Source organism: Neocloeon triangulifer, unplaced genomic scaffold, assembly GCF_031216515.1.
Source record: "Neocloeon triangulifer isolate White Clay Creek 2 clone unplaced genomic scaffold, ASM3121651v1 ptg000004l, whole genome shotgun sequence".
Classification (NCBI taxonomy): Eukaryota; Metazoa; Arthropoda; class Insecta; order Ephemeroptera; family Baetidae; genus Neocloeon; species Neocloeon triangulifer.
In genome coordinates, this window is record NW_026775547.1 from 2,705,452 (window position 1) to 2,731,258 (window position 25,807).

At 36.0% G+C, this 25,807-nt stretch overlaps 4 protein-coding genes, 1 long non-coding RNA gene and 1 other non-coding gene across 6 annotated transcripts in view; 2 read left to right on the plus strand and 4 right to left on the minus strand.

Moving 5' to 3' along the window:
* The first annotated feature begins 826 nt into the window (after positions 1–826).
* LOC132193675 (uncharacterized) lies at positions 827–2,720 on the plus strand. The gene is made up of 4 exons (XM_059614498.1): positions 827–1,225; positions 1,551–1,809; positions 2,041–2,431; positions 2,489–2,720. The coding sequence occupies exons 1-4, from the start codon at positions 827–829 to the stop codon at positions 2,718–2,720; spliced, it is 1,281 nt and encodes a 426-aa protein (XP_059470481.1).
* Positions 2,721–3,009: 289 nt separating this feature from the next.
* Positions 3,010–5,187, minus strand: LOC132193382 (small ribosomal subunit protein eS4). The gene is made up of 6 exons (XM_059614017.1): positions 5,102–5,187; positions 4,237–4,495; positions 4,079–4,176; positions 3,622–3,793; positions 3,253–3,382; positions 3,010–3,189 (listed from the first exon to the last, which is right to left on the minus strand). The coding sequence occupies exons 1-6, from the start codon at positions 5,102–5,104 to the stop codon at positions 3,066–3,068; spliced, it is 786 nt and encodes a 261-aa protein (XP_059470000.1). The 5' UTR covers positions 5,105–5,187; the 3' UTR covers positions 3,010–3,065.
* LOC132193738 (small nucleolar RNA SNORA16B/SNORA16A family) lies at positions 3,455–3,589 on the minus strand. Its single transcript, XR_009441480.1, has one exon. It is a non-coding gene; the product is annotated as a small nucleolar RNA SNORA16B/SNORA16A family (small nucleolar RNA).
* A 383-nt stretch (positions 5,188–5,570) lies between the features above and the next one.
* Positions 5,571–25,807, minus strand: part of LOC132193562 (uncharacterized) — a 33,110-nt gene continuing 12,873 nt past the window's right edge. Inside the window, exons 3-9 of the mRNA XM_059614311.1 lie at positions 15,224–15,326; positions 14,027–14,154; positions 10,748–10,987; positions 9,877–10,146; positions 9,066–9,363; positions 8,094–8,611; positions 5,571–6,997 (exon numbers count right to left, since the gene is read on the minus strand). Coding sequence (XP_059470294.1) covers positions 6,569–6,997; positions 8,094–8,611; positions 9,066–9,363; positions 9,877–10,146; positions 10,748–10,987; positions 14,027–14,154; positions 15,224–15,326 — 1,986 coding nt within the window. The 3' untranslated portion in view covers positions 5,571–6,568. The remainder of the gene's footprint in view (positions 6,998–8,093; positions 8,612–9,065; positions 9,364–9,876; positions 10,147–10,747; positions 10,988–14,026; positions 14,155–15,223; positions 15,327–25,807) is intronic.
* Positions 12,512–13,080, plus strand: LOC132193598 (uncharacterized). Its single transcript, XR_009441473.1, has 3 exons — positions 12,512–12,705; positions 12,772–12,858; positions 12,924–13,080. It is a non-coding gene; the product is annotated as an uncharacterized LOC132193598 (long non-coding RNA).
* On the minus strand, positions 17,451–18,247 carry LOC132193484 (uncharacterized). The gene is made up of 4 exons (XM_059614190.1): positions 18,120–18,247; positions 18,032–18,065; positions 17,806–17,973; positions 17,451–17,752 (listed from the first exon to the last, which is right to left on the minus strand). Exons 1-4 carry the CDS (start codon positions 18,177–18,179, stop codon positions 17,511–17,513), a joined length of 504 nt encoding a protein of 167 aa, XP_059470173.1. The 5' UTR covers positions 18,180–18,247; the 3' UTR covers positions 17,451–17,510.

Below are 25,807 nucleotides of genomic sequence, written 5' to 3' on the forward strand. Positions count from 1 at the left end.
ATTCAAAAGTTTTTTTCCGCAAACAAACTTTTATATACTAAATAAAAAATCACCAATCAATCATTCAATTAATAGTTCATTGATAAATCTCAATATAGTTGTGGCGTCACTACTTTAAATGCCTTCACTGATATTCATAATTAATGATGTTTATCAAGATATATCCAATATTATTCTCTATGTAATCATTTTGCTTGTTACATAGTCCAAATTGTTACAAAAATTTTATTCAAGAAGAAAAAATGCACCGCCAGTAGCAAAGATTTTGCCTAAAATTTTGACATCAAAAATACTTAATCCGCCCCGATGAGCCGCTTAATTTATTATTTAGAATTTTATTTTTTATTTTAATTTAAAAATTAACATACATTAGTCAAAGGAATGAAGAATCCCGCCACTAGCATGGATTTTGCTAAACAAATCAGTCAATTGCAAAATAATTCTTCTCCCCAAAGTCCAAAAAAATTAAGCAAGATTTATTTGTTTCGTTGGTTTTCTCATTATTCTGAATATTTATCATAAAATAATTGTATAAAAATTCTTCTCAAAAAGAATCAAACCAAGAAGTAATCAAACGTTGTAAATTCATTTGTTAAATTCAACATGTTCTCTCACTTATAGTTCAGATAATAGAAATTAAATAACAACCAATTTAATTTTCCATTTATATGTTCTACAACCGCAACACCAAACTCCCCAAAACTCAAATATATATTAAATGAGAAATACATCATCTGACGACAACTTTGAGCCAAACACAAAAAGCCACAGAGCACACCCCATCTCCTCCCCCTGGTAATACGAAATTAAATGCGCATCCCCCTATATGATTCGGGAGAGCCACCTTTCACTAATAGCCATTCAGCGCGGATCGGATGCACTTGTCATACAAGCAGCAAACCACGCTTGCACTTGCCCCTGCCCGCCGCCGCAACCACGTGTTGTCTGCAGCTTTTTCATATCTAGTGGCCCACCACCCCCAAAAACCGAAAACACCACCCCCTGCCTGGGTGGAGTCAGTGCGGGACGAGGGCATTTAAAGGGCCAAAGTGCCGAGGTGGACACTTCATTCCTCGCGATCAGTCCGGACGGGAAATATAAAATGTGGAAACACTCGAAAGAGAGGTCAACGCCGGGGCGGCTGCTGGCAGACTCGGACATCCCTGTCGACATCTTTTCTGTAGACGTCGAGGTTGCAGAGCTGAAATCGCCCATTACGAAATTGGTGAGTGATTTAACTGATTTAATTGTTGAATGAATAAACTTATATTAATTGTTAAATTTGTATTTATTAGAATTTCATTAAAAAAATAAAATCATAGTAAAATCATTAATAGAAGATATTGACTTAAAGCAAAATAAAAATTTGATTATTTTCTTATAGTAGAACCAGAGGGATGATTAATTATGATTTTTGTAAGTTTGAATAAGCAGTTTTTATATTTCTCATAAAACCTTAAAAACAGCAATAAAAAGAATTCACAATTTTTTTTTTATTAAAAACAAACAGGTAATTAAATGATTAATTTTATTCAATACATTATTTCCAGACTTTTGTTAAGTTGACGGGCTCCGGCCGTTTTGACACAACCGCACTTGACGCATCCAAAGGTTGGATCAGGGCCGCCAGGTTGGCTCCTGATTGTCACATGGGCAACGTGCGTATCCAGCGCGGCCGGCGAAAGGGTTGCGTGGCTTTGCGCGCCGTCAGACCAATTTCGGCAGGTGACGAACTCCAACTTTGGTTTTCCGAAGAGCTCTTGGCCGCCCTTAGAATTCCGTCCTACCTAAACCCGGCAAACATCCAAGGTTTGTATATAAATTTCTTTGCTTTTTTTAAAATTATTTGTATTAAAAGGTTAAGGAGAATAAAATCCAATTTAATTAATAATAATACATCGGTTTCTTTAAAATAATTTTAAAAAAAAGCCATTAAATTAATTTGTTCCTTTTTGGCTTTTCTGGAAATAGAAATTTTATAAAAAAAAAATTCAAGTTAATAAATTTTGAATTGAAATATATTGCTGTTTTTTCTTTTAGGTGAAAGGCGGTATGTGTGCCACGAGTGCGGCGCTCTGTTCGAAGCTCCAAACCCTTTGAAGGTGCACTTGGCGCTTGACTGTGGCGCCGACGGATCTGAAGATGACCTGTGGCGCCGCCTCATCACATCCCTATCAGCTCCTGCTGAGACTTTTGGAGCCGTGCCCTTGCACATGCCAACCCCATCAGCCTTCACCCCATGGATCAGAGCACCATCCATGCTAGTCAGACCTCCGCCGCCTCCACCAGCAGCGATCCCGACCGACCTTTCCGCTCACCACGCCCGCATGGAAAGCCTTGTTTCCAGCCTCGGAAAGTCCAAAAAGGGACACGTCTGCCTTTACTGTGGCAAAATCTACTCAAGAAAATACGGACTGAAAATTCACATTAGGTATGCAACTGTTGAATTGAAATTAAAGATGAAATTAACAATTTAATTTTTTTGTAGAACGCACACTGGCTACAAGCCTCTGAACTGCAAATACTGTCTTCGGCCCTTTGGTGATCCGAGCAACCTAAACAAACATGTTAGATTGCACGCCGAAGGAGAAACTCCCTACAAATGTGACGAGTGTGGAAAGGTGCTTGTCAGACGCAGGGACCTCGAGAGACACTTAAAAGCCAGGCATTCTGGTCCTCGCCAAACCTTATGTGGCACTGACACTGAAGACTCTTTGTAAATTAATACAACTTTCTTTAACTATTCTAGTCTCTTATCAAGCTGTACAATTTAAATTATATAAATATTAAATGTCAAAATAAATATATTTGTGATCAAAAGAAACCGAATTAATTTCAGAAACTATTATATCTTTTAAATAATTAATTAATACTAAAAAAAGCCTAGATATAAAAAAATGACTTAAAGGAATAAATATTTTCTTGCACTTTTAATATTCAGCCCAATCCTAGTCAAACTTTTATAAACAACAAGTTAACAGTGATTTTTTGAAAAAATATTCCATAAAATGAGAGACATGCTCAGCTTTATTGACATAGGCTTACAAACAAAGGGAAGGCATTGCTTACGAAGATTTTGCTGCAAGCCTTTTGTCGCGCTCTTCCGCAATGCTGAGCTTGACGCCCTTGCCCTTGGGCAGCGACACGTACGCTTTGCTGCCCTTGCCAATGACGAAAACGTTATGCAATCTGAAATACATTAAAAAACAATTTAGTTTTGACTTTCAATAAATCAACTTTAGGAAAATTTACCTAGTGGCAAAAGTATGTCCTTGGGAATCCTTGATGTGAACAATGTCGAAGGATCCTGGATGTCTTTCCCGGTTGACGATGGCGCCAACTCGCCCCAAGTTACAGCCTCCTGTGATCATGCACAAGTTGCCTGAGGAGGAAAAAAATTCATTAATATGATAGCTGAGAATACTTTTGAAAAATCATTTAGATTTTGAGAAAAAAATGTATCCCCTCTGGGTAATGCCATTATGAAAAAATATCAAAACGACGACCTTATGAACGGATTGTTGCTTTAGGCTGCACTTTGACTCTTTAGGACTTTAATAAATCCTAACGAGCTTCGATAGAGCCAAAATTTTTTTTTTTTTATTTGAAGAAAATAATCACCTGAGTCAAATTTGATGCTATCCATGATTTTGGAAGTGGCAATTTCCAACTGGATGGTGTCGTTGACCTTGATGATGGGGTCGGGGTATCTGATGGTGCGGCCGTCATGGGTCACAAGGAAGGGAATGCCTTTGGGGCCCGTCTGCACCCTCTTCACCTTGCACAACTTGTACTATAAAATAAGAATAAATTTATTAGACCAGGTTTAAAGGATTATGATTAAAATGAAATCTGATTTAATTAATTTGTTTCAGTCCGGATTGAGGATAAAAATGATAATTAGACATTGAAACCTCACCTAGAACTGACATTTTAATTTACTTCACCGATGACGACCTCAGAATGTAAATTAGCATTCCGTGGCGCTTTTGGGAAGTGAGGTAAACTTGCTAATCTGGACCCATATTTACTTGAGAAATCCAGAATTGCAAGTTGTAGTAATTTTCAGTAAATTTACCTTGGCCTCTTCGGCAGTAATGCGGTGGATGGTGAAGCGTCCTTTCACGTCGTAGATCAGGCGGAAAAATTCGCCAGTCTTTTCAATAGTGACAACATCTAAAATTCACAAACGCACAGTAAATAATCGGCTAGATTAAAATTGCCTAAATTTCTCACCCATGAAACCAGCAGGGTAGTTGGGGTCGGTGCGCACTTTTCCGTCCACCTTGATGTGTCTCTGCATGACGATCTTGGTCACCTCAGACTTGGTCAGCGCGTACTTGAGCCTGTTCCTCAGGAAAATGACGAGGGGCAGCGACTCGCGCAGCTTGTGGGGGCCGGTGCTGGGCCTGGGGGCGTAAACGCCGCCCAGCTTGTCCAGCATCCATGCCTTGGGCGCATTCAAACGCTTCAAGTGCTTCTTCGGACCACGAGCCTAAAATTACGCACAAAAAATTAATGCATAAGAAAATAGATACAAATAGAAAGCGTAAAATGCAGTTTTCGGAATATTTGTTTCGGTCCGGATTGAGGATAAAAATGATGATTAGACATTGAAACCTCACCTAGAACCGATTTATTTTAATTTCCTTCGCCGATGACGACCTCGGAATGAAAAATTGCATTCCGTGGCGCTTTTGGGAAGGTATTTTGCCCGAAATTGAGGGAAAGCCTTAACGCCGTGGTATGTAAACAACTGCTCAAAAAATTCTATCCAGGCGATCTTTTAGCAAAACGAACAAATTTAAAGTTCTTTCCGTAAATTCCCAAGCGAAAATTAAACCGTAAATCGAACCAAAGAGGAAAAAGTTTAGAAAAACACGCTGGCCGAATTTGTTTACGTAGAGCGTGAGCCAGGCGTGGATTGACAGGTACTTTCGGACCCAGTTTCACCTTGAAATAAACTCGCACGGCCCAAAATACGGGGCGATAACGGCAAAAAGAATATCCAAGAACATTTCGGTTGAACCCGAAAATAAAAAATTCGACCGGTTTCACTGATGATTGCGGATTATTCGGAATGTCTTGCGGCTTTACTCACCATGTTCGTGGGGTCACCGGAAAAGAACTACACGTTGGTCGTTGGTGGCGCCTGCGCATGCGTGCTCGAGGAAACAGCGACGCAACGATTCTCCACTCGGCCGCGCCAACTCGAGTGGCGCGAAAGTGGCTGACGTACTGATGCATGCACACTTGCACAGCATAGAGATGAACTATAAGAAGAAGAAAAAAACTCTTTTTTTAGAGGAAAAATCGGGAAAAATATTAAAATATTGACGAAATCAAATCCTTTCAAAAATATCATAGCTTCGTCAATTTTATTTAAAATTAGAATAACTTAATTCAATGACATTGGATTATATCTACTGGTGTCAGAATGAGTTTGGTAAGAATTAAATCACCAAGAATTAACAAATTTACTCATATTATGCGTAATTGCGTTTAGTAAAAACTGTGGAAGAATATTTTTTTTCATTATATTGACTTGATAAATCAAACTCGCAGGTGTATCCGTTGATGAGTTTTATTTCACTGTTGTCTTCATTCAACAATGATGCTGCAAACAAAATTTGAGAACTATACAAATTCCAGTTGAATTTATTCAACCTCACCAAAAATTAATTACAAAATGAGAGCGCAAATTTCATATCCAGTAAAACACTAACTCTGAAAAGTATTCTTTAAACTTCTTCAGATTCATTATTCCAAAAAACTTGCAGATTGAAATTTTTGAAGTATATTGAAAAATTATTATTGACAATCTATCATCTTTATTTAAATTTTATATTATCAATCAATCTTGAAGGTATAAACGCTTCCTAAACATTTCATTTTGACATGTTTTGTAACTATAAAACATCACAGACATCACTTACAATTTTTATACACGATGTATTTAGTAATTCCAACTTCATTCCAGATTTTACTAAATTATTTTTGGATTTTGATATGATCATACATTTTTAGTTAGAATTATCATTCTTAATTTTCATCTACAACAATGCTTTTTCTTACATAATTTTGATCATCACATCATTTTGCCAATTGAAACTTAAAATTTTGTAATAAAAATGCACACGACTATTTATACTCAAATATGAATTTGAATCAATTAATTTGTATTTCATAGATTTCTGGGAAATACAAGAAAAATTTAGAAATTGGGCATGTTTATATAAATTGACTATAATTAAATTGAATTGCATTATTGGAAAAAATAAATTTCCTCTACAAGAATTATTTTCTACAAAGTTAATATTGTGGGACTTACAAGGACTAAAAAAGCATGGAAAGGTATATCTGCAAGGTAGAAAAATAATTTGCAAAAAATTAATATAAAATGACTGTCTTTTATCTCATGAGCAATCATCACAAGAATGAGAGAAAAAAACCATAACCATGGGGTCAAAAGTTGCTAAAGTCACTCTCTGACTTTGTACATCCTCAACTACAGCGCAGGAGATCAAATAAATCTTTGGCTAAAAATTGCGGCCTAGCTTTCCTCTTTTCATAAGCGGGTGACCTCGGACTTTTCGACCATCGACGGCGGCCGACTTTTGGATTCGTTGGTTCGCTCGATGCTGCTGTTGCGGCTCAGCATTGGCGGCGTGTTGCTCACCACCGGCTGAGAGTTGTAGAAGATGCTGTCGATGGACTTCCTCTGCACCGAGTTGTTCAGAAAGTGCGACGGCGGATTCTCCTGCAGAGGCGAACCGACGGCCCCTGCCTCCAGACACTCACAACTCAGACTTGACTCAAAAGTTCCACCGCCGGGAGTCGCACTGCCCGAGATGAGATTTTCCGTTGACTTGGCACCTGGATTGGATGAGGGTGTTGGTGCCCTTTGCTGCAAAACGTAGGGTGCACCTTGCAGACGCTGCAGCATGTTGTACTGCTGTTGTTCGTACTGCTGCTGAAGCGCACTCTTGTAGGCCGCCTGAAAACAAAATAAAAAATTATAAAGTTGTTTGTTACCAACTAATATAGTACAGAAAGCAAAGTTAAATTTCCATTATATTGAAAACAAAATTAATGATATCATTTTTATTTAAATCACAATAATCAGTTTTAAGTTATAAATAATTTAAGGCTGGAGGTCTTATTCTGGAAGGGTGAAATTGAATGATAAATTTTAATATTCCTCCCACAGAATTAGACCCCGGTTCTCAATTTCAAGGAGTTTTGTCTTTAATAAAAAACAAAAATTGTAAAATTTTAGTCAATTGAACAAAAAATTAATGGGGATATTCTCATGCTAAGTGGGAAAAATTGGATGGTAAAAAATTGACAATTTTTGTTAATGTTTTATTAAAAGTTGTTAAAAAAAATTTTTTTTTTTTATTAAAAATAGAAAAGTATTATGTATTTACTTTTTACATAATATTCAAACAATACCATTTTTTTATATTTAAATTTTATTAAATATTTGTATCAGTTTATTTTATCTTTAAAAGAAACATGTATTGATATTTAATATAAATAATTTTTTTTATTGATTTTAAAATTTTTTTAAGTGCTGAAGGCCGTCGGCGTCAAACATAATTCATAATAGAAGTTCAAAAGTGTTATACAATGTTGCTCTTGATGTTATAGTTTGTTCTACTAAGTAAATATTGTATTCAAGTTCAAAAATGAAAAATATCTTCAAATATTGCAATTCAATTAATAAAACTGAAAATAAATTTTAAGATATATCATGCATTTGAGCGCCAATTCTGTATGTAAGAGGAATTTACCTCTGCAAATCATTTAGTTGGAACTTTGATTTGTAATAAAAATGCATTAGGGTTTCGGGTCTACTGCTGTTCTTACTTAGTTATAAAATTTGGCAAAAAATAATTATTCTTGTCTTAAATTCTAAATACAAATCAATGTATAAAATTTTAATTTATCTAGAGCAATTGAATGAAAACTGGGGTAAAAAATCAATGACGCAAAAAAGACCCAATCAATCCTCAATGGAGCGTATTTGGTCTGCTATAAAAATTAAACCCTTTCAACATTTGAATTTTGTTTAAAAATTTAATGAGTACCTTCTGTGCTGCTTTGTTCCTTGCAGCCTGCTGCTGATTGACTGTGTCCGAGTAACCATATCCAAAGCCATACCCTCCGAACGCCTTCGTGGTCAGGTTGTCCCAGGACTTGGGTTTGTAGGGTGGCCCAATAGGAGTGCCGGCCTGGTCGTAGTGTGGCTGGTTCCTCTGCTGCGGCGACTGGTGTTGCTTCTTGAGAGAGGCGTGCTGGACGTGCTGGTGGGACTGCGTGTCCCAGTACAGGGTGTCCGTGCTGATCGAGGTAGAGTACGAGGTGAGGGTGGTGTCTTCGGCGCTGCTGATCTCGCTGGAGGCGCACGAATGGAGGCTGCAGTGACTGGCGGGGGTGATGCTGTACTTGCGCGCGGTGCACGTCTCGGACAGTTGTTGTCCGGGCAGCGGCTGGGACGGCATGCTCGCAGACGTCGGCAGAGGCTTCTTGGGCACGGGATTAAATTGGGTCACTGACAGCACCGCGTGGCCCACCAGAGGCACTCTGTAAAGTTTCTCCCTCCAACCTGCGGAAAAACAAGTTCAATTATTTTTGCTTTTTCCTAGTTAGATGGAAGGGTTTGTGGATGCAAAATACAAAAAAAATTATAATAAAGTAATAATAATAACGATAATAATAAAAACAATAAAGCTGATTGCCTTCAATTTAATAGCAGTTTTTGAGTAGATTAAAAACTTGAATTCATTTTACTTTTTTTACAGAATTTAACAATAAGATTGAAATTCTTAACTTTTATAGACCAAATGGACCAAATTTTTTTGCATAACTTTTCTATTGACACACTAATGTCATAGGTCACTTTTTAGTTGCCAATACCACCTGGTGAAAAAACTCAAAATTTGATCCCTTATTTTTCAAGGTATAGAAAAATGCATCAAATTGAATTTACTAGATTTTACGACTTAAAAAGGAATTAAATTTTTTTCTACAAAAATTTGCAAATATTCAATATTTTTCACCTTTCAAATCTTTGGGCTTTGGCGGTTTTGGTGGTTTGCCGTTCTGCTGCACATTTTCGTCCTTTTTGTTCTTCTTCGACTTCCTCTTTGAGCTGTTGCTGTTGGACACGCATCTTGGATCGCAACAGGGACTGCTGAGGTCGTACGTGTCAGTCGAGCAGTCTTTGCTGTGCTTCACACAAGGGTTGCAAGAGTTGTTTTTGGAGCTGTTTGAACCGTCGTCCTGCACCTCGTTGCCCGAGTTCCTCCTCTCGGCGCCATCCAGCACCTCTTGTGAACTACTCGCCGAGCCACTCAACTGTTGAGGTGTAAATTTTTAATTAGTGTCACGCGTTACATCCTCATCAAAATGTTAAAGAACCTCAAAAAATATTTACTCTGATAATATAAAATTTGAGAAAAGAAAAACACTAATTTTTTACTTTGATAATATAAAATTTAAGAAAAGAAAAACACTAATTTTTTACTCTGATAATATAAAATTTAAGAAAAGAAAAACACTAATTTATAAAATTATAATTTTTTTTTTATTATTTTGTATTTGTTGCCAATTTTGTACATTTGTATATATTTGTATCAAGAATAGACAGACTTAGGAAACTTATTTTGAAAATCCGAGTAAATGAACTTTTTAAAAGATATATGTTAATTGAAAAACAGTAATAATATTAAAATAAGGTTTACACTTCTTCAAAAAAAATTATCAACTAATCATTTTATCTAATTTTGGTATATTTATGAAATAACTTCAATTTTACTATTAATTATAAATGCTTAAATTTGTCCGCTTTTGATGGATTTCATTAATTACCTGATTAGTCGGTTGCAGCTGATAGTAGATTGGTTCAGGTAGGTGAGCCTGGTGTGCCGCTGGGACCAGGTAGAATCCTCCTGGCTGCCGATAGTACACCTCATACGCAGTGGTGGCTTGAACTCTGCCGGCAGGTTCAGCCACGACAACGCTGGTCATCGAGTTTGAGCTCGGCCAGTCGAGGTACTCGGCGCTGCCACTGCAGCTGGCCGGAGGAACGTACTTGGCCCTGGCTGGCATCAGGTAGCGACAGCCTCCGTCCAATGCATACTGAAATTTAACAAGATTTTTATATTAATTGGGTTTTTTTACATTTTCCCCTTGCAAATTTTAATAAATTAATAATTTAAGTATCACAGATTAAAGTCGATAAAATTAAATATTTAGTCAAGTCACATATGAATCAAATTTGATCACAGAAGTTAAAAATAATTTTTTTGATTGATTTCAATAATTATTCCTTTTTACTTTTAAATGATTCACATAAAATTAGACAGAAAAGAAGAAAAAGGATAAAGAATGAGAACAAATTGATACACAAATAAATTTTTTGTTGGCAATTATATAATAATTGATCATAAAATTATCATAAAAAGCTCAAGCTGTCACAAAAATAGCCTGTCGATAACAACTTATTGGTTGCCATTAAAGGTTGTTATCCCATTCTCGTTATACAACCGGCATGCGATTGGTGGAACAAGCAGCGGAATGGAAAAATAATCAGATTTCACCGCCTTATTATACGATATACGATCAGAATGCCATTATGGGCCGGCGCGCCAATAAATCAATAAGAGCGTCTGCGTGCTCATCACTATAGCTGGTTTTGTGAATCAAAGCGGAATAACAATTTCTGAATTTGCGCGCATACTTGATACTGAGCTGTTCTGGACAGGTCGTCGGAGCTTTGAGTGGGCCAGGGGTCTGCGTGCAGCAGGGTGGTGGCCGTGGGTGCGTGGGCAGCCGCAGAGGCTTTTTTCCTTGCTGGCAAACTGTGGCTCTTCCACTTGCCGGCCAGCAACTCGCGTTCCTTCACCGTCAACCGCTCCAGCTCGGCCGTCCTTTCGGTCAGCAGCCTTTGCAGAGTGATGTATCTCATGTGTAGCTCAACCTAAATTAAAAAAAAAAAGATTTGTAAAATTAAATTATAAAAAGTTCAGTTTGTGATAGATAACTAAAAAATTAAAGCATTAAAATTTATAAAAAGTTTTTAATTAATATTTTGGCTTTTGAAGTGGATGAAACTTTTTAAGTAAAGCAAAATATTGTAAAAAAATTTAATATGAATGCTAAGGCACGCTAAGGATAACTTTGATAACCATTGAGTCTCATGATCAGTTCAAATTAAATTCTTGTTAATTTGTTAGAAAACCACATCAGAAGAAGACAGGAATTCAATTGAAATTGCAAAAAAGCGGTCAAAAAAATAAACTTTTCTACTTCTTTAACCTGAAAAAAATTTGAAATATATCAGCACGAAAGTCTTTTCTGATGGAGTAATAATTGGAAATTGGGGATATATATTAAGAAAATTTTCAGCATTTTACTCAAATTTTAAAGGTTTTGGTTTTCAATTCAAAATTCAAAATTGATTAATTTTTAGAAATAAGTTGGCACGTGGTTCTACCCACTTTTTAAATTTTTTTTATTTCCAGCAGGATTTTTATTATGAATTTCACAATCTGTGAGGAAGAAATTGTTGAGTAAAATGTTGATCAAAGCGTGTAATTTTATTTATTTTTTTTAAGGAAACTTTGACCACTTCGACTAAGTAAAACTTTGATTGCTTTGGGTCCATGACAAAAACTTTTGCATTATTTGGCCAAAAGGAATGTTAATTGCAAGTTGCTGCTGCGGCACAAATTGCACCGCAATAGTGCGGAAACGGACGGGCGAAGAACTTTAGTCCTGTCGAGGAATTCGCAAGGTCACGTGTCAGCAGTATTTCGCGTGTACAGCATAATTAGCCATTCCAAAGTGACATGCGGTGCCTTGCATACCAAGTATGCCCCGCATGAGTGTGTCGTCATTGCTGGCGGAAATTAATGTTTGTCTGGCCATTTATGGTGTCGTTTATATTTTTAATTTTAAATTTTAGCGTTCCTGACCAAAACGGACGTGCTAACGACCCGGTTAAAAATAAAGCATTTACTTTTTTCGTGGAATTTATTTTATTTTTGTTTTTCTACTGCTGTAGAAAGATTAATTTTTTTCATTTGAGTTATGGATAAGGTAATAAAAAAAATGAATGCGAGGCACAAAATGTATAAAGCACAAAACTATTTTCGGCTGGAAAAAATTCGATTAAAAAAAATGATCTATTGAACAAAAAAGGGACTTTTTCCAGATTTTTTTTATTTTTTCCCTTTTTTTCTTTAAATATAAATATAAAATACTGCAAATTCTAAAGGCTGAACCAACAAAGCACCTTTTATTTTGAAAACAAAATTCGACAGATAATAATGGTCAGTTATAATCTTTTCTGCAAACGGTACTTTATGCTTCATTAGATAGAGGCACAAATATCTTCAAAACCAACTATGAATTCTGCCCACTCGCAGTAATTTACTGACTCTGTCAGCAGAAACAGAGTTTTTGAACAAGGTTGAAATTAAATTACTGGTGCTTACGCTCCGATTCAAAATTCATCGTCGAGCAAAAGACGAAAAGTGTCACGCCGGCACTTTCCGGAGGGTAATCCGTGCAGAATAGATGGAGCAAAGTTAGTTGGGCAACTTTCGGCGTTTCCGCCATGAAAAATTAATTGGCGAGACTCTGGAGCGCGCGCGGTTATTTGCATAATGAAGCCGCGCGACTCTTTCATTCTGGGTGAGGCGGCCTTAATTATTGATGTTCCATTTACACAGGGACTTCTATATATTTTTTGTCTCGCAGAGAAGAGTGACGAGGCGCGCGGTGTTTCCATGGCGACTCTTTTGAGCAGCTGATGATTTCGCGATGCCACTTGCCTTCTAATTGGATGTATGTCTGTTTTACTACATATTGACACATGTGAATGAAAAGCCGACGACTTTTTGTTGTTTCAGGTCAGCTCGGAAGCACGCGAAGCGCGTTCAAACGACAAAATAAATAGAAAAGCCGCTTCCTTTCAATATTTGCGAATCGAGTAAAATCAAATTATGAGTGACCCATAACGTTCGTGTAAAAACTACTCTAGCAAAAAGGGCAATTTTTAGAGGTAAAACTGGGAAAAGCCTTTTTTTAATTTTTTCAAATTTTGAATCTCAATAAATATTGACGGCCCCTTATTTAATATCATTGATTTTTTTTAATTCTAGTGCTGCAATTTGTACTAACTATACTGTCATGAATTGAAAGCAGTAAAAATATTCTACAAAAGATGTTTTTGAAAATCTAGAAATAATTTTAAAATAATCCAAAACCATCTTTTTTAGTGTTTTTAACTATATTTACAATTAGCCTTTTATAATTTGAATATATATAAAATTAATTAATTTGAACAGATTTATCTGTTCAGTTCTCATGGGTTGAATTAATTTTAACTAATGAATCATAGATTAAAAGCAAAATGGAACCATCAAAACGTGACGTCATCGTGCTGTTCGCACCATGCATCTCTGGTGCTGTGACACAAGATTTGTATTTATTAATATGAGCAAAATTTAATTTTCAAAAAGAATAATTATTCAGTCTTCAAAAACACAAGTTGTTTTGTTTTGAAATAATATTAAAAGGAATAATTCTTAATAATCAATATAATTATAAAATAAATTTATATTTAAAATAATATTTTCTTCCGTTGAAAACTATTTAACAATAGCCTTGAAAGCCTGTTTAATATAAAAAGTTAGTTTCAACAAAACATATGTTTCGCTGTGGAAAGTCAATTTGCAAAGTGCTAGACCGCTCTCACCGTTCGTTTTGGCCATAAATTGTTGCCAAGGGGCAAATATTACCGCCCACGCCATAACTAATCCTCCCCAGGAAGGAGCCTTGCGCTGCCGCCGCCGCTGATATTGATTGCGTAAAAAACAATAAAGGGCTCGTGTGTGTAAAGCGAGTGGTTGGTTCGTTGCCAAGCGCGTGTACGTGCGTGTTCGAGGTACTTTTGCGGAATAAAAAACATACGTGTAGAACTTGCATATCAAGCAGGGGAAAAAACACCCACCTTTCGTACGCAGTCTTCAAAGAGCACAACCATTCGCATGCGCAAATCACAGTTTTTGATGAACGAGACGAGAGTTTTGTGGTCCGCTTTCTCCATATCGACGCCATTGATTGATAAAATCACATCCCCTGTGGAGCACGGGAAAATAATTAATAATCGGCAAGAGAGAGCAGACCAGGTTAGGTCGCCTCTCCGGAGAGAGAATTGCGCCCGTGATAGGGCAACAGGTTTCAATAATCGCATTGGAGAGAGAAAGAGAAAATGTGCTTGCAGAGAGCCATGACTCGGCGCAAAATTCCTCCTTTTGTAACGACGGCAACCCTCCATGATCAATCTATTATTGAGCTGCCGGACAAAAGTTCGGTAATTACTGCTCCCGTGGGGCAAGAGTTCTGACAGGTAAAAGACAAATTATTGAGAGAGGACAATATCGAAGAAGTTCGAAAGACGTCTTTGTCATTGTGCCAATTTTTCTTAAAAAAATCCCCTTCATGAGCTATAAAAAAAATCAGTATGTCTTTAGTTAAAATTTCCATTAATAATCTCTTTAATATTAAAATAGACAAAATTTTGTGACTGAAATCTATTGAGAAATTCACACTCCTGCTCCCATTTACCGAGTCTTTCTATTCCAACCAAAAGCAATTAATTTGAATCTTATTAAAGTCCGTCTTGGATGTTCCTAAATCACTATTAACTAAAAAAATTTATAATCCTTTGGATGAATCCCTGTTTCTCAACACTTAGGAGAGGAGTTTCTGTTTTTTTCGATGGTGATTTTCAATAGTCATGAAATTTTGAACATATTGTGTTGATTTGAATTGAAAAAATGAGACTATCATTAATTAAATAACTTGGCACAATTTATTTCCTTTGTACTGATTATGAAGAAGGATTAGGACTAGTAATTGAATTAAAATTAATTTCAAACACAAACATACGGAACTCAATTAAAACTTTGGGACGGGGAATTCAAAGCTCGTTGTAAAGCTCGCGGGAAAACTTTCTCCAAATTGAGTGAACGCGTGAACTTGCCCCGGCGAAACTAATCGATTTGCTGCAAAAAGAGCGCGCACACCCACCCGATGCAAACCGTAAACATATAATTGAAAAACTTTGGCCTCCCAAGTTAAGCACCCTATGCCAACTCGCGAATATTTATTTTTGCTCTTTTCCGGTCAAAGTTTTTTATCTTACCTTCTCTCATTCCAGCTCGAAAGGCAGGTCCGTCGTAGTCGACGAAGTCAACGTAAGTTATCACCTCGACCTCTTGTTCCCTCTTGTAGTGGATGCCGTAGCTCTGAGGACACACGGCCAGGTATAAAAGATAAAATTGATTTGCAACAATGACCGTTGGAAAAGGGCGTACAGGACGGCGGAGAGATAGAAATAGAAAGAAGTGGGCGGCTGTCTTTTGAACTTTATACGCTCAGAATCAGAGGTCTGACAGTTAAAAGAAATAAGAAATTGGATTGTACGTAATAGCCCTTTCATGAGATGGCTACAAAAACGAAATAGAAAAAAGGAAAGTCCTTTTTTTCTTTGGATTATTTCAAAACTTGGAACTCTCGTTTTAAGCACATATAAAATGTTGACTGCTTGACTGAAATATTTAAATCTAGAAAATATTACTAATTATTTTATGTGAAAAAAAAAATTATTGTTTTCAAAAATTGTATGTAAACAATGTAATGTAACAATAGACAAATAAACAACAATAAAAAATGCGGATTAACGCAATTAATTGCAAAATATGATATTCCGATTATTGCTGTTTATCTTTTGCTTTGCAAATTATATAGCATCACACTTAAAATTCCTTTTTTTCAAAACAATGTATTTGAGAAAAAAGGAACTGTTGTACAAAACGGCACCAGATATTTACATTATTGGAAGATATTAAGGACTCCTTATTGACATAGTCAAATCAAGTCTTTACAACAATGGTGATTAAAATTTCCAATTGTCTTTCAACAATCGCAAAAATCTGTTTATATTGTTGTAAGGACTTGATTTGACTATGTCAATAAGAAGTCCTTAATTTTCCACAAAATATAATTTATATCAATCATTTACATTATCATTAAAATCTAGAATCAATTTAAAATCAATTAAAACGTCATAAAACGGAAAAATAAAACACAATTAAAAAAAAAATAGTTTACAAGTTATTTTTTTAGAAAGTCCATTAGAAGTTTCTGAATCAAGTAAAAGTTCAGCTGTAGATTATGTACGTTTTTGCTACATACCTGTAGTATTAAACTAATAGTTCACCAATTTTAATAAACTCAAAGTAAATATCAGATAAATTTTATTAAATTTTTGTTTTGATCACAGGCCAATAATTGGCATAATTGTTCTTCAATATCCATTTGCCAGACTCTTTCGCGAAAAATTTAAGTAAATAATTTCAAAATATAAGAAATATTATCAATAGTTTTATTAAAACAGCCTTGCAGTTAATTAATTTCTCGCTCAGTAATGCGACGCTCGCACCACCTATTCTTCCGATAAGATAAAATTCGAGTTCATTGGAGCGGCGCTTTTTGGCCTCGTCATTCACAAATGTAACGGAGATTTTTACGAAGCGGCCTGCATCGCAATTTACGTGGCCTAAAGTGGTGGTTGGCCGAAAACTGTTAAAAGCAATCGATAAGCACCCATTCGCGCGCACAGCACAAGGAGAAAAAATCTCGGGGCTGCCGCGAATTCCGAGAGCAGGAAACAGTCTGCGTCGCATTGATTTTCGCCAACCGCCCGTGGCAGAGACAAAAAGCATCACGGCCTCTCACTTTCCGGAAAAAAAGGATAAAAAAAGTTTTGCATGTCGCAATACGTCTGTTGCAAACGTAATGAGACGAGAGGTAGGCAACACGCGTGCCAGCAGAATCAAAGGCTTGCCGTCGGCAGATAGTAAATCAATAACTGGGTGAACATACGAAATGGACCAGCGCCGGAGCCGCCTAGGTGTTCTCTCGCTTACATATCATTTCCATCCCATTTTCCTCGCTTTCTCGCAAAGTACTTGAGAGCGGAAAAGTTAAATTCCGGGAACCCCCTTATTGTCGCAAAAATAATTTTTTGCTATATCCAAAAATTAAATTATTCAATAGAAAATAAAATGCATTTTATTTGTTTTATCAGAAAGCACGTAAAAATTTAAGGTCCCTGTAATTAACAAAATCATTATGTAATTCTATTCTTTACAGGAACTTGTAGTGCCATTGAAAATATTCCCTTGAGTATTGATTTCAAATGGGAAGTAAGACCAATAAAATGCAAATTAAAAATTCAACTTGCAAAAATAATATTTTTTTCTGCAATTATTTGATATTAAAATTTTTTATGAGTTTTATAAATCGAGAGCATTAGCAAAAATCAAAATTAAAAGTTTCGGAGTAAAGAAAAGATACAATAAAGAAGAGGCCTTATCAATGGTTGAAAAAATTTATTTTTTCAAAATTATTGTACTTATGAATTCTAATTAAGGGTCTTCGCACAACATCTCTCCAAGCCTATTGACAGCTGGATCGCAAATTGAGTCAACGAAGTTTGCTCTGCTTGGCTTGTACCGAATGCAGCTTTCTTTGGTATCATTGATGTATAAAGGGTATCCCGGTGACCATAGTGAATCATCAAAGGGGATGCCGCTAGGCTCCCATATGTATTCATTTGAACCTCTTCGCTTGATACCATTTGTCCAAAAAACTCGATTAGCATAAAATCCTATAAGTGAAAATCAGTGAAATTCTTAGTTAGACATTTTGATCAATACTAACCCGGAGCATTGATGAAGTACTCGCTAATGATCGCTTGTTTCGCTGGGTCTTCGAAAGAAATTGGAATCATCCCAGCGCGACTGCAGTAATACCGTGCAGTGCTGATGGGCTCAGTGTATCTATCAACGAAGTAATATTTGCCATCAATCAAGTGATACGTGCCGGGGTCTGTATAATATATCTTTGTTCATTTTAAATTCCAATTGATTTTCACATGACAACTCACCCCAATCATTGTTATTATCGGCAGGAACCACTCCCTGTTAAGAAGTGAAAATAATTATATTAAATAAAAAGCTGCAAAGGAGACTTACATTTTCAGCGGAAATTGCTCCGAAGCAAAGGAAGATTAAGCCAAATGCTGGAATGTTCATTTTCCAACTAGATTTTTTTCAAATGTCTCCTTAAAGTCCTCAATACCATTCAATTTATACGGAGGTTGCCACTTCAAATGATTACTTATCAGATTTGAGTAGCATGACTGTAGTAATTTTCTCTTATAATCTATTTTCATCATCTCCACGATGATAATTTACACAAAAACTTTGTGAATAAAGTGCACATTAGTTAGCTGTTTTCTTTAGAGGTTTTAATTAAGTACGCTTAAAAATAGAATAAGTATTAAAACTAAAAAATTCTGAATTTTAGCATTATATAATAATTCAATAGAATTAAATATTGAAATGATATAATTATTCAAGTGCACTATTTTTCACTACGGGGTTATCAAGTCTGCTATTTTTCCTTGATCAAATGCGATTAAAGCACTAATTGCACGTGAGCAAAATAAACTGCTATAAAGTTGTTGAAGTTGCAGAAATCAAAACAACTCAATTCAATGAGATATATGGAAATGTCAACGAAATAAAAAAAAAAATTGATTTCAACACTTTGGTTTTGCGTTGAATCCAAGAAATGACGCTTTTGCTCTCAGTGTGCCTGTGCAGTAATTTGAATAGACTTGGATAGTGCATAAATTCCTTTTCCTAATTACCTGCCACTTGACATTAAACACGAACTTCATAATAAAAAAAAAAAAAAAATAAAAAAACTATTTCAATGAAAATCAGGAAATTTCTGGTACGTCTTTCAAGTCTCCTGTCACTTGTGACTATTTCAGAATGTCATTTTCAGGTCGTTTTCTGACAAATAAATTTCTGATTAATAACGGCGACCCAAAATTCTTGGGTGGTGCGTTATGGGATGAGATGTGCATTCATTTTTCTTCTCTTTTCTCATTTTTTTATTTTTTTCCCTTTTCTTTGTCGCTCTCTGGCAAACGTTCCGAAAACAATAAAAACGAGTCGGAGCGTGAAAAAGAAATGCGAGAGAGTTTTTTTTTCGCGACCGCCCCCGGAAGATGCGAGACAAAAGTTCTTGTGCGGCGAAGCAGATTTATTTTGCTCTGTTTCTTTTCATCCCTCGTTGTTGCATAACTAAGTTAGGCAACCCTCTCGAGCCAACAACAACAACACGAGGAGATGCTCTTTTTGTGTGCTGCATTCTCGCTATTTCAGTATTCACTCGGCTTTGTTAATGAAGGCCACTTTTCTTTTGTGCTTTGCTACTAATTGACGTTTTTACTCCCGAGGTTTAATTGCTGCATGCCCTGGATTTATAAAGTAGCTAAAAGGGTAAGAACAATTTCAGCTTTACAATTAAAAACAAATGAGAACGTTCTAGAGTTTTTTTTATAACAGTTTGGAATAAATATGAAATCTTTATTTTTGAAATCTTAAGCGCATTATAAGAGATTTTTGCAAGACATAATACACATGTAAGTATAAAAATGTCTTTTAAATTAATCTCTGTTGTTGATGGATTATGACAGAAATTGGGAATCGTCAATTTATGCACTTAAAATGTTTTAACTTGCTGGTAAAAAAAAAGTTTATTTATAAATTATTTTTGTATTTGAAAGTCAAAATAAAATTCCCTTTGCTCTCTAGGAGTGTAAAAATCCTGGAAAGAAAAAAAAATCTTTTGCGGAAAATATTATAGCTGCAAAGGAGTAAAGGCCGCAACCCCTTGGTGCCGCAACCCCTTGGTGCCGCTTCCCCATTTTTAGCTCTTTGCCAAACTTGCCACAAATCGACTTGGCTGAAAAATGAATTCAAAAAGGTGTCTTTTGGGAGAAGAGAGAATCATTTATTCAAAAGCAGCCCAGACGCCACATTATTTCTCAGAATTTCGCGTGTCTCGCTCGCGGCGCCACGCGTTTGATTCAAGTTTTATGTCCTGCGCCGGGTCTTGGCTGCGTCAATAATTAAATGTACGAGATTGGCAAAAGCATCGGGCCTGCGTACGTAAAGTACTCCATGCCATGGCGTGCGCCGCAGACTGCTTTTGCCGACGGCCATCTAAAAAGGACCACTGCGCACAGAGATTTTCTTTCCGACCAGTCCTTCCTTTAATATTAACAATTTCGTCCTCCCGTTCTGTGCAAAAAGAATGCTCTTATCTTGTAAATGGAAGGCCAGCGCAGTAAAAATTTCATCTCAAAAGTGAGGGTTATCTTTTTGATTCACCATGTGCAAAATAAACTGCTGTTGGCTTGTTAACAAAAGCGCTCGATGATTCGAGTTGCACAAAGCAAAACAACGAGATATATGTGAGACTTTGCAAAGAAATAATGTAAACGAAACGTTTTGGTGTTCAGTGGGATGACAAAAAGGACGCTTTTTGCTCTTAGTGCGCGGTAATCTCGTCTGAACAGTGTATAAATTCGTCATTTTGCCGTGAGCAAAAATGTTGACGGGTGATGTGAGCAAAAAAGGGACGTACACAATGCGTACATTGTCAGCTTCAATTACGGGGATGGAAGAGCGGTTGTCTCCGTATAGTGTTTTATTTGAGTCCCCCGCGTGTATTTTCCTTACTACTTGTTTTCTACTAGTAGTACTGACTTTTTTTGACAGAAAATTCCAAAACGTTTCGCATCATATTATAATTAAAAAAAAAATTATTTAAAAAAAAAAAATTTTTTTAAACGATCATAAAGTCTCTTTTCTTTTTTCCCCGTGTTTCGATTTAGGACGGTTTATTTTTTCCTCTTAAAACAAATGCAAATAATATTATGCGCAAATCTCTAGTTCGAATAAACTTTTGTTAAAACGCATTATCAGGTAAAGCTCCATTCTGCGATTTCGTTCTTTTTGCTCCTCTTTCACGTCAAACTTGCGTTGAGGCGTAATTTTCCGACTGGGAAATCTACATCCTTTATCCAACTTTCAGCGTGTTCAATTTCGAGCGCCAATTAGTCCGACAAAGCTTCCGCTTTTGAATTAGCTTCCGTCTGACCTGCTCGGCGCCGGCAAAAAGTAACGCAGAGTAAAGAGGGCGCGGGAGCTAAACACATTTTAAAACATTCATTTCATGAATTTTTGCTTTTTTTGTAATAACCTCAATAAATTCATAAAAATCAAATATTTAAAATAAGCAAGTCCTCAAACCAAAGTTGTGTTTTGGAGATTTCCGTGATGTTTTTGGAATAAGAGGGCATATGATGTCATGTTTAGGCAGATATGTACCTGCCGAGAGATTAAGACGACGGCTGGCTGGCGTTGAATAAAAGCAAGTGGTGGCGAACGGGGGTGGAAATTGCGCGAGCTCGCCCGCCGCCGCCGCCGGCTCTCGCAGTGAACGTGTGGGGTGGGCCGAGACACCGAGTATCGACCGGCGAACGCCAGCAACGGAACAAACTGACTCACTCACTCACATGCAGCCTTGAGAAGAGCGGCACGTCAGCCGAATTCGACCCCCGAATTAATGGACTCCGAATTACGCGTACATACTCAAGTGTGGCGCCGCCGTGTTTAAGGTGGTGCTTAATTAACAAAGGCCATTCCTGTATGTTAACTTGGCTCGTTTTGATTATTATAAACTTTCATCAAGTTGCATTCATGATGATATGGACCAACCATGATGTTGCGCACCAACAAGTTTTTGAATTGCGTAATTAAGTAATATTTTAATATCTCTATTTAACAGCAATCTCTAAATTAATTTATTTTTTTGTTAAAAAGTATTTACGTTTGTAGAATTCAGAAATATTCATAAGTATTTCAAATCTTTTTTTACTTATCTAGATTTCTTTCAATTTACAATCTTTTTTTAGAACGTTTGAGAGTTAAAAAAAATTTAATAAAACCATTTCATGTTTTCAGTTAGGGATACTTCTTTTTCACTTAATAGATTTTTTTCAAGATCTTTTTTAAATATTCAATTTCATTTTTATAATATCGCATAACAGGTACTTGTATTACAGGAAATAATCCAGTTTTCAATGTCGAAATTAGAAAAATATCTCGAAATAAAATTGAAAAAACAACATTAATTTTGATGGCGATACAGAGAAATAATTAATGACAATCATTTCAATAGTTGTATTAAATTTAGTTGTTAATCTTCCCAAAATTGACATTAAAGGTCAATTTTCTTGTGTGCCAATATCAAATTCTTTTCAGAAAATTTATTGATGAAATTAATGGCTAAATTTTTATTACCGCAACAATGTTCAGATTTAAGTGGTGTCAAATGTGCAACTTTGGAAAATAAATGTAACATTAATTTTAATTTAATTAAGTTTCCGCTCGATTTATTAACTGCGAAATTGGAATTTAATTTTAGTCTTGAAAAGGTCAATAAATTACATCTTTTTTTAAATGTACCTTTGTACTTAATTGATATAAATTTCTCATAAAATTCGTTATTAAGTGTCAGTTTTTTGCTTAATTTTCATACTTATTTTTGGAGTGAGTGTTTTTGGAGCGGCCAAGTCCACGATATCATCGATTTTGGAGAAGCAACACGGCACTCTCGGCGAACGCCGCACACCTTGAGCACAGGCGGTGCATGCTTTTAAATGAAGAAAACACACACGGGGACACCGTGCACTTGTCTCCGCCTCGAGAGTGCTACAGGGCGCTCGCTGGTGTGCATTAATAACCATAAGGGATGACAATAACGGACACACAAAAGTGGCCCCGGAGCCGAGAAAGGGAGGCGGATGCGGTTCTTTTTGCAGTGCACTCGAGACGCTCTGGCTGGAGAGCATTATTTTGAGTGCAGATTAGCACCGTTCCATTTATGCTTTATGTTCCCGCGCTTCATTATCGGGAATCCCTTTCGCCGCCGAGGGTGGGCCTCGTTATGCAAAACTCCAATATCTTAATGGCGCGCACCATTATTCTTTGCACAGAAACCCCCTTCGGAGCAAACAATATTGTACATAATGCAGCCCTTGGTGACAAACAAGCGCCCATGTGTTTCAAGGAAAATATTTTTCTTTTCGGGGCTGCAAATCGATGTAGAAAATTGTAACAAAAATAAAATACGCAAAATTCTAATGTATGTACATAATTTATATTGCTGACGTTTGATAATCAAATCACGAATATGGCTTAAAATTTTAAAAATCATTAATTCTGTTAGGATTTATTGACTCAAATTTCAAACTTCCGAGTCTCAATTATAGCGAGTATTTTTTTTTTGTCCTAATAACGTAAATGCATTTAAATTTAAAAGCAGTCTCGATTATCAATAAATATAAAGCAATTTAAAATCAGCATTTATTATTATTTATACTTAATATATACCATCTTTCTATTTAAATTGGTTGTAACTGTTGTCACACAGGAGAAGAAATTCACAAAGCTTTCTACTCAACGTTTATTTTTATCTTCTTCGATATGTGTATAATCAAAGGACTAAATAATTGTCTTCATTTAACATAAAAATAATAATTTTGGCATTATATCTTGTCACAAAATCCTAACTAATAAGCAAATCCATGATTTAATAAAACCTTTTGCCAACATTTAACCCCGACCCCATTGCGGATTTTATTATCCTCAGACCCCGTGGAGCTCCACACAGTCTTCAAACATGATTTATAATCCCCAAGCCTGATTAAACACAGCGAGCCCCAAAAACCGCAAATGCACACACCATTAAGGTCACCCTTAATGCATCTCCTCTGGTCACTTTTCGACTGGCCAGGTATAAATCAACCCTCTCTCACCCCTCGTCTCTGACGGAGGCCAGAATGGGGTAACGAGGTTTGCATAAAATATATGCGCTGTATTATTATACGCGGCGTGGGCGGGACAAAGCACAAGAGAGACTGAACTTTTCACCCTTTTATTGCGTGCCATTTATCTTTTGTTTTCATCTCGTTCGTTTCCAGCGAGCCACGGTGGCTAAAAATATAAAAACGTGCCTTTTACGCGACTTGTCGCAAAAAAATGTGCTAATTGAGGCCCGCGCGTACCTGGCTTGTACTTTTTTTATGATGAGAGCGAAAACAAGCACAGGAAATGGACGCAGACTAAACAGGGAAAAGCTTTTTCTAAAATAAACACAATTAATTTGCATTCTAGGAAACTCTGAAAATAATACAATCCAGGATGCACTTTACAAGTTTTACAAGAGCTTTAAAAATAACGTTGCAATCAAGCATTAAAAAATATTACGTTTATAATAAAAATAATATAATTTGTTTCAATAATATTTACTGATAATTTTTGTTATAAAATACAATTTTTTTTTCTAATATTAATTTAAAAGCACTATAATATTTTTATAATATTATTAAAATGCTAAGTTTGCATTGATGTTTTGAAAGAAATTAATGCAATGAATGCAAAATGCAATGAATGAAATAATATAAAATTTAGTATAAAAAATACATATAATATTTTTTGCACAACATTATATTCATTGAAATTTCAATGATAACTTTTACTTCTCCTGGTATTTCATAGTATAAGGAAATTATAAATACAAAATATGATTTCAAATTATTTAATAAAATACAAACTTCAGCACATAATATTGACGTTGCATCATAACCATAGTAAAATCTTTATTATTACATATTGTGAGGGCCTTTTTTTAAATTGTTTTAAGAGAAGTGCAAGGCTATAGTATCTCATGTTTGTGTCGTGAAAGTTATTTTCCAGTTTCAGGACCCAGATGAGATTACATTAAAAGTGCAATTTTTTGTCAATATTGAATATTATTTAATATTCTCATGCTGTACGTTATATGTATTGTTGTACACCTATGGTGTTTAATAAATCTCATTCATTCATAAAAATATCTTATTGTTAGCATCTCTCATGATATCAAGTAATACAGAATTGTTATAAATTAGTGGTTTCAAGAGGAATTTTTCATTTTTAATTGCGATTGTGTATTTCCTCCGCTACATAATGAAATGAATCTTTTTAATGAAAATGCGAGTATAGTAGAATATATTTCTTTGTTATCAAATATGACAAGGAGAATTAAAATTACAACCGTTATCCATTCTTCGCGAAACCATAAATCGCCGAAAATTAAATTTAAAGATTACAAAATGAGAAGAAAATTCTGCATTTGCTTTTTCGATACCAGAGAATTTAGAAAAACAACTTTTTTTTCCAATATTTGATCTGCACACATGAAATAAATTTGAATCTTAATTTAAAAATTGTGCAAAGACTGGGCTTGGAAAATGTATAGAAAAGAGGCTCCGGAAGTAAAGAGTTTTTGCCTGGGTTGCGATAATTATAAGAGGAAGTTCAGCCGAGATGAGATTCGCATCCCAAACAAACAAAAATCCAAACAGAGAGCAGCGCGAGCTTTCATTTCCGTCGCAAATTGAAAAGTCCCCCTTCGTGCGCCGAAGAATGTTGCGGGGCCAAAGGGTGCAGCGACGGCAACCCGCGGCACACCGTCGGCAAACGAGCGAATTTGCTCGCGAATTAATCAAGTTTGCTGAATTACTCGGCGGAGGCACGACGGACGTGCGGCAACCAGGGAAATTAAAGTGGCGCTGCCATAAAGTGGCAAGAGTTATACTGCAGAAAAACAAATTAAACTCGGCGAAACACCGAGAGCGGCCGGCGAAATTAGGAAAAGGGAAAACAAATTGTACAAATGTACGATCGGGATAGGACCATTGTAGGCTGGTGCAAAGTGAAAAGCGGCAACACCAGTGCAGAGAGATGTGGACCGG

Bases quoted from the DNA above. Each gene is read 5' to 3' on its own strand.
- LOC132193382 (XM_059614017.1), bottom strand. The intron at 4,177-4,236 runs GTGAGAAATTTA...TGTGAATTTTAG, and splicing joins CTACCCTGCTGGTTTCATGG to ATGTTGTCACTATTGAAAAG. The intron at 3,190-3,252 runs GTAAATTTTCCT...AATGTATTTCAG, and splicing joins GGACATACTTTTGCCACTAG to ATTGCATAACGTTTTCGTCA.
- LOC132193675 (XM_059614498.1), top strand. From the start codon at position 827: ATGATTCGGGAGAGCCACCTTTCACTAATAGCCATTCAGCGCGGATCG. The intron at 1,226-1,550 runs GTGAGTGATTTA...CATTATTTCCAG, and splicing joins AATCGCCCATTACGAAATTG to ACTTTTGTTAAGTTGACGGG. The intron at 2,432-2,488 runs GTATGCAACTGT...ATTTTTTTGTAG, and splicing joins GGACTGAAAATTCACATTAG to AACGCACACTGGCTACAAGC.
- LOC132193484 (XM_059614190.1), bottom strand. From the start codon at position 18,179: ATGAACATTCCAGCATTTGGCTTAATCTTCCTTTGCTTCGGAGCAATT. The intron at 18,066-18,119 runs GTAAGTCTCCTT...ACTTCTTAACAG, and splicing joins GAGCAATTTCCGCTGAAAAT to GGAGTGGTTCCTGCCGATAA. The intron at 17,974-18,031 runs GTGAGTTGTCAT...TATATTATACAG, and splicing joins CGATAATAACAATGATTGGG to ACCCCGGCACGTATCACTTG.